Below are 6,595 nucleotides of genomic sequence, written 5' to 3' on the forward strand. Positions count from 1 at the left end.
CTCCATATCAATGGTCATCCAGCCGAGGATCGACGAGTCGGGGTACGAGCACACGATCGTGTACGCGCCCGAGTCCTCGTCGACGACGGCCTTGAGCCGGCGCGAGTAGGTTTGGCCGGCGGGCCACACCTCGTCGTCCACGTTTTGCTCGACAATGTCGACATAGTCGTTCTCGGCGTGCACGATGACCGCGATGTGGCCCGTGCGCTCAAACTCGCCGACGGGGTTCCAGATGAGGAGCGAGCCCTTCACGGGCAGCTCGGTGGCCTCGCCGTTGACGTTCGGGTGCATGGGCACGAGCTGGTCGTCCTCGACGCGCCGGACGTTCTTCAAGCGGAAGATGTCGTACGCCATCGCGATATTGTCAAAGACGACGCCAAAGTTGACGAGCAGGTACCGCCGCCCGAGCTCGACGCACTGCCACTTGTAGCCCGTCGTGATCCCGTTGTGCACGCTCTTGAAGTCGTCGCGGTTGGCGCGCGCGTCGTCTGAGAGCGTCGTGTAGTCGCAGCAATAGACGTGGACGCCGCCGTCCGTGATGCCGAGGAGCGTCCCGAACGGGACGACCGGCGCGACCGGCAGTTCCATCGGCTACAAGTGCAAACTGCCAGCGTAGGGTCGCGTTTCACATGGCATGTGCCGAAGATAGCCAATTTTAAACACCATTTTTAATCCGATATGCCAAAGTTACCACATTCAGTAGCCCGCCGAAATCGGCAAGATCCAAGCGCTGGGAGGATGGCGCGCGGCTCGCAAGAGACGCATGATGGGACGAAGGTCTTTCCAATGTCGCATAGTAGATCAAGCTGTTTGGTTTGCCCGGGCCGTTCTGCAGCGCGTCGCTAGCATTCGAATCGACTTGGGCGCAACGAGATACTAGATCGTTGGCGTCCTCCAAATGAGGATCGCCAAGCGCGATGACCATGGTACACAGCATAATTTTGTCATCTTGTCGATCATCAATTAATATCTTGGCCCGCTGACCATGAGAGATGGCGTGGGTTGTGGCAGGGTCGCCTCGGTTGCGAATGCGCTGTGATTCGTGGATTTCCACCAATCGCATAGCAGTGCAAACTGTTTGGCCAATCAAAAGCGGCGGAATGGCTACGAACCCCATGCATTCCGTCAGTGGCAGACTCGTGGGCAGGCCATGTACCGCCGACTGCTGGCGTCGCACCCGCTACTGACCAAGTCGGTGACGACAGGCGCTATCTTTGGCGTCGGCGACGTCATTGCCCAGAGCCTCTTCCGCGACGAGGATGAGGCCTTCTCGGCCACGCGCCTGGGCATGACGTCGCTGTACGGCCTCGCGTTCCAGGGCCCGCTCCTGCACGTCTGGTTTGGCCGGCTCGAGGCGCTCTGGCCAGTCACGAACGCCGTGAGCATTGTGAAGAAGATGCTCGTCCAGCAGTTTGCGTTCGCGCCCATTAGCATCATGGCCTTCAACTCGTACGCAGGGTGCATCCCGACCCGCCACGTACGCAGCGTCGATCGCTTCGGTGTTGTAATGCATGCGAGTAGGAGGCACGGTCGCTCGAAGACCGGTTCGCTTCCGGCGTCGACAAGGCGCTGGACCGCGCGCCCTCGATCTGGATGGCGGGCAACTACTTTTGGATTCCCATGAACATTCTCACGTTTGGCTTTACACCCTTGCCGCTCCGGCCGCTCGTCTCGAGCAGCGGCAACATTGTGTGGTCGTCGTACCTCAGCTTTCGCGCCAACGAAGCCAACGTCGTTGCGCTCTCGCCCGAGTGCAGTCCGCTGTCTGTGCAATAAGCGTATCAGCTACTTTTGTTTATATACATATCCGTGCTATTCAATGGTTCGTTCCACAGTGTGCACGCTCGGCGTCGACGGCGACGACGACGACGATAGCGATGGCGCTTGCTACCACACGACAAGCGACTCGACGGCGTCGGTCTCTCATGGCCGGGGCGATGCGTGTTGCACCGCTCTCTCGATCCGCGCGACAAGGATGCGCAGCTTGGCCTTGTCGTCGGGCATGGCGTCGTCGCAGCCGCTGCAGACAGACGAAAGCATCGGGTTGAAGGTGTCGCAAAACGCGCACGCGAGGTCGCCATCGATCGCCGCGCCGTCGACGCGCTTGAGCATAATCGCGAGCTTCGTCGCGGCCGACGGCAACGGCTCGTCGCAGGCGGTGCAGGTGTCGGAGGCCATGGCGTTCGGGGTGTTGCACGACTGGCAGCGCATCTCGGTGAGCTCCATGGGCACCACTTTGAGCGACTAGAGGAGGATCGTATGTCAATAGGACCCATTATTGTGCACGTTGGCGCATGTACCGACGTGCTGGATGGCGGCGAGGACCGCGACGACGGCGCCGACAACACTCGTTGTTTGGCGTCCGTGAGGAGTGCGACAACATGTGCTTGGTTGTTGGCAGCGGCGGCCATGATCGGTGTCACCCCATTCTAGCAACGTGATCGATGTCATGTCATTTTCAAGCGACGTGCGCACGTTGTCGGCCTTGTCGAGCTCGGCGTGGGCGTGCAAAAGCCACGGAATCACCGCCGCTTGGCCCGTCTCCGCCGCCAGAAACAGCGGTGTTTCTCCGCTCTAGACCATTTTATTCTCATGTGAGAACCCATGAGAAAGAACATGCTTCTACTACCTGGGACGGCTGGTTCACATTGGCGTTGGCGGTCAAGAGCATGCGCACAATACTCACGTGGCCGTGCTGCGCAGCGTAGGCCAGCGGCGTCGACCCGAGCTACTCCGTTGCATGAGTGCATGGACGCGCGAAGGATGCGTACCGCCGTCGCCTGGTTGACGTTGGCTTTCGCCGCCAAGAGCATCTCGACAATGCGGTCAAAGCCGCCATTGACCGCGATCAGCAGCGGCGTCCACCCGTCCTATCGTCATGGATGCTGCATTTCATGACACAAGTGCGATCAAGGGTACGTGGCGCGCTTGGTTGACATTCGCCTGGGCCTTGAGAAGGAGGGCAACGACGTCGGCATGGCCGTGCTGCGCCGCCATCGAGAGCGCCGTCACGCCGCCCTACAATGATACGATCGATGATGCATCGAGGAGGTGCATGTCGGATGGCGATGGACACTACCTCGGCGGGGTGGTTGACGTTGGCGTCGGCAGCGACCAGCCACTCGACGATCTGTACGTGACCCTTGTCGGCGGCGACAAGCAGCGGCGTCGCGCCCTTCGCGTTGGCATAGGCGTTGGGGTTGACGCCAGCGGCAAGCAGCGCCTTGACGTCCTTGTTGTTGCCGTGGAGCACCGCTTGGTACAGTGACTAGAGCACTGTGAAGCGACAACGACAGAGTGGCCGACGCACCACGCTGCTCATGAACGAGCCCATCGCTCTTCGTTGTTTGCCTCGGCAGTGGTTAGCAACTGGCTCGGTGGGTGCTGTCACGAAACACATTGAAGTCAATTGCGACGGCTGGGTGCGCGAGACTGTGGACAAGCAGCGCAGGCAGCAGCGCAGCTCCCATCCGCTTGAAACAGCGCATCGTTGCTACCTCTATCAACCGCGCGCTAGCAGTAGCCCCACCAACCTTGGTCGCATCCAACGACCAAAACGTCGTCCGAGCTGGTGCCAACCGTGTCTGACGCGCCAGAGGGCGGTTGCTGACGCGCCGGCCATCGCGACAGCTGGCGTTCGCGTCCCACGGACCCCTCTCACGCGCCCCGAGGTGCCCCATCAAAAATTCTGCTGGGCATGTTGCTGTGTAAATGCTTGCATCGGCCCCGTGAAGTCCACCAGCTCCAATTTTTCTGGTGCACTATTTTCGAGATCTTCAACATGTCGCCAGGCCACGAAATGTCCAGCAGAGGTATGTACTATGTGCTTCTGCTTGCTACTGAAGAAGCTGAGCGACGTCGCCATACAGTGTACATGGAGTAGCCAGGCTCGGATATCAAGAGAACGTTGGAGAGCCTTTGAGGTACGCTGCTGTGCGGAAGCTCGTTGGCGTCGAACGATTTCGTCCCGTTCAAGCCGCGACGTCTTTGCCCATGGCATTCCTGGACGAGCCATGCCCATGCTCATGCTCTCATCAAGCCACGTTGATGCTCTGAACAAGCGCCCTTGTCTGCCATGGGCCAGCCCATCAGGACGACGCATCGTCATCGAAGGCGACCACCTTCAAGGGCGCCGCCGACCACTGCAACCCTCGCACTGGCCTTTTTCTGTCATCAAAAAAGATACTCGAAGATCGCAATTCGGAAAGTGCGAGCCAGTCGACAAAAACACCTCTGGACGACATGGGCACTGTACGTCCTCTCGATGGCATCGACGATGCTCCTGACGTGCGTGGTGTGCTAGGGCCTCTCGAAGCTCTTGAGCGCCGCCGCGGCTGGCCAGCACAAGGAAGTCCAGAAGCTCGTCAAGCGCGGCGTCGACGTCAACGCCCGCACGGACGAGGTTGTGTGATCCGATCGGGGGCCGGGTGCTGCACGCGACGCGTAGAACGGCACGACCGCCTTGTACCGCGCGGCGGCCAACGGCCACATTGGCGTCGTCAAGCTGCTCCTCAACGCGAGCGCCGACGTCAACAAGCCCAACGACGTACGTACTACGATACATCCAGCTGCAACCACCTTGCATTCACGACGCGATCTAGATGGGCGAAACACCGCTGTACGAAGCGGCCGCCCAAGGCCGCGCGTCCATCATCGCGATGTTGCTCGACGCTGGCGCGGACGTCAACAAGGCCGACCTCGTACGTTGCGATGCTTTCGAAGGACCATGCATGCGACTGCACGGTGACATGTAGGAAGGCACGACGCCGCTGTGCATTGCCGCCGAGCACGGCCATGGCGACGTCATCCCTCTCTTGCTCCGCGCCGGCGCAGATGTGCACAAGACGAGCATTGTACGCATCCGCGTCTTGCTTACGACGGCCGCCTCACTGCAAGTAGAATGGCGCGTCGGCGCTGGCGCTGGCCGCGAGCAACGACCATGCGTCCGTCGTGCAGCTCTTGCTGCGTGCCAACGCCGACGTCAACGGCAAAGACAGCGTATGGAGCTGCCTCGAAGTCATGACAGAGGATGATGACGGGATATGTTGGCGTAGGCGGGCGAGACACCACTCTGCCGCGCCGCCGCGCGAGGGCACGTCGGTGTCGTCCGCGTGCTCCTGACGGTGCAAGCGTGGATGCTGCGCAGCGTAGCCATGGCAATCCAAGAAAACCAAGATCTCTCACGACGAGCGCGTAGGACATGTGCCGAGCGGTGACGTACGCCGCCCGCGCCAACCACGCGGCAGTCGTCGACGCCCTCTTGCTGGCCAATCCGAGCGTCGACGGCGAGCCAAAGGTCCGTCATTGACGTTGTTTCTGACCTCACATTCGTGCGTAGCTCTTGGCCTGGGACGTGGTCGCTAGCCACGTACGCTGACACGACGACGACGTCGGACGAAGCTCATGCTTTGTTGGATCGCTGTGTAGCGCCCGGCGCTGACGCCCGGCGAGCAGCGCGCGGCGGCGCGGGCCAAGGTGCGTCGACGCGCGTGCGTCATATATGGCTCTCAAGACTCGCACTAGGCCATGTGCCTCGGCCTCGCCGTGCGCGCTGGTGACGCTCAGCAGACACAGTATTTTCTGCGTCTTGGCGCCAGTCCCAACGAGGTACTCGCCAATAAAGTGCGTGCAGAATGCAGACAAGTTGTCGCTAGTCGAACGAAGGGCTGTTGCACGAAGCGATCGCGGCCAAGCAGTACGCGGTGGCCATCGAGCTCATTCGCGCGCCGACGACCGACCTCGGCCGTCGCAACGAGGTAGGCTCGCCATCCCGATCGACAATGCAGAAGGAACGGCGTAGATGGGGCGGTCGGTGCTGACGCTAGCGATCGAAGGTGGCGACGTCGACATGGTCCGCGAACTTGTCCGCGCCAAAGTCGATGTGAACGCGACCGACCAGGTCTGTTGCGCTACAGCCGCCAGCGCCAACCAGGCGCCCTGTAGATGAACGTGGCGCCGTTGCATGTGGCCCTCGACCGGCGCCAGCAGCAGCTCCTGCCCATCCTGCTAGACGCGGACGATGTGGATGTGAGCATCCTGGACGCTGTACGACCGAGCGGAAACGACCTCTTGCCTCTCATGTGCTCGCACATACGTAGATGGGCGTGACGCTATGGACAAAGGCCCAGAACGCGGGCTTCAACGAGGTGGCGAGCCGTCTGCGCGAGATGGCGACGCGGCGCAAAATGGTGCGGCGCTCTCTGCCGACAAGCCACCTCTTACACTGGGCGTAGAACGATGAGGACGGCTACAACGACCCATTGCGAGCGTCGATGGAGACCCATCGGCCGCTGCTCACGCTCGCACCGCCCACGAGTGCGGCTTAAGTCGGTTCCTTTTCTTCTTAAATGCGTAAATGTGACGGTATGAGGTCTGAATCTCGTTGTTGCGCGTTAAGTTGGATGCCAAGACCTGCGTGCATTTGGCACGAACAAGGCAGCAGCGGGATGTGGCAGTGTCGTGAGGTTGCTCATCGCTGGGACGCGCACCCTTCGACAAATCTAATTCCATCGACTGGTTCGACTCCATGAAGACAACGCAAACCACATTCATTTACAGATAGTTAAGCAGAGCACTGTTATTCAGACACAAGTAT

At 60.6% G+C, this 6,595-nt stretch overlaps 4 protein-coding genes across 4 annotated transcripts in view; 2 read left to right on the forward strand and 2 right to left on the reverse strand.

The window, feature by feature from the left end:
• SPRG_21714 (hypothetical protein) overlaps positions 1-588 on the reverse strand; it is a gene marked incomplete at both ends in the record, with an annotated part of 1,919 nt that extends 1,331 nt beyond the window's left edge. The window contains one exon of the mRNA XM_012355568.1: positions 55-588. Within this exon, the coding sequence (XP_012210958.1) occupies positions 55-588 (534 nt within the window). The remainder of the gene's footprint in view (positions 1-54) is intronic.
• Positions 589-1,123: 535 nt separating this feature from the next.
• On the forward strand, positions 1,124-1,812 carry SPRG_16233 (hypothetical protein). Its single transcript, XM_012355569.1, has 2 exons — positions 1,124-1,477; positions 1,522-1,812. The coding sequence occupies exons 1-2, from the start codon at positions 1,151-1,153 to the stop codon at positions 1,774-1,776; spliced, it is 582 nt and encodes a 193-aa protein (XP_012210959.1). The 5' UTR covers positions 1,124-1,150; the 3' UTR covers positions 1,777-1,812.
• Positions 1,813-1,923: 111 nt separating this feature from the next.
• On the reverse strand, positions 1,924-3,332 carry SPRG_16234 (hypothetical protein; the record flags this gene model as incomplete). Its single annotated transcript, XM_012355570.1, has 8 exons — positions 3,311-3,332; positions 3,080-3,268; positions 2,920-3,018; positions 2,772-2,870; positions 2,630-2,728; positions 2,476-2,574; positions 2,301-2,429; positions 1,924-2,244 (listed from the first exon to the last, which is right to left on the reverse strand). Exons 1-8 carry the CDS (start codon positions 3,320-3,322, stop codon positions 1,924-1,926), a joined length of 1,047 nt encoding a protein of 348 aa, XP_012210960.1. The 5' UTR covers positions 3,323-3,332.
• Positions 3,333-4,199: 867 nt separating this feature from the next.
• Positions 4,200-6,375, forward strand: SPRG_16235 (hypothetical protein). The gene is made up of 16 exons (XM_012355571.1): positions 4,200-4,251; positions 4,304-4,402; positions 4,448-4,546; positions 4,602-4,700; positions 4,755-4,853; positions 4,900-4,998; positions 5,055-5,147; positions 5,198-5,296; positions 5,339-5,368; positions 5,428-5,475; positions 5,524-5,607; positions 5,655-5,756; positions 5,801-5,899; positions 5,944-6,045; positions 6,099-6,188; positions 6,234-6,375. Exons 1-16 carry the CDS (start codon positions 4,243-4,245, stop codon positions 6,324-6,326), a joined length of 1,344 nt encoding a protein of 447 aa, XP_012210961.1. The 5' UTR covers positions 4,200-4,242; the 3' UTR covers positions 6,327-6,375.
• The last annotated feature ends 220 nt before the right edge of the window (positions 6,376-6,595 follow it).

The sequence above is a fragment of the Saprolegnia parasitica genome (genome assembly GCF_000151545.1).
Source record: "Saprolegnia parasitica CBS 223.65 unplaced genomic scaffold supercont2.266, whole genome shotgun sequence".
In the NCBI taxonomy this organism is placed as follows: Eukaryota; Oomycota; class Saprolegniomycetes; order Saprolegniales; family Saprolegniaceae; genus Saprolegnia; species Saprolegnia parasitica.

Coding starts and splice junctions, on each gene's coding strand:
- SPRG_16233 (XM_012355569.1), top strand. CDS start 1,151: ATGTACCGCCGACTGCTGGCGTCGCACCCGCTACTGACCAAGTCGGTG. Junction 1,478..1,521: donor GGTGCATCCCGACCCGCCAC/GTACGCAGCGTC, acceptor GCATGCGAGTAG/GAGGCACGGTCGCTCGAAGA.
- SPRG_16235 (XM_012355571.1), top strand. Junction 4,547..4,601: donor ACGTCAACAAGCCCAACGAC/GTACGTACTACG, acceptor GACGCGATCTAG/ATGGGCGAAACACCGCTGTA. Junction 4,854..4,899: donor ATGTGCACAAGACGAGCATT/GTACGCATCCGC, acceptor CACTGCAAGTAG/AATGGCGCGTCGGCGCTGGC.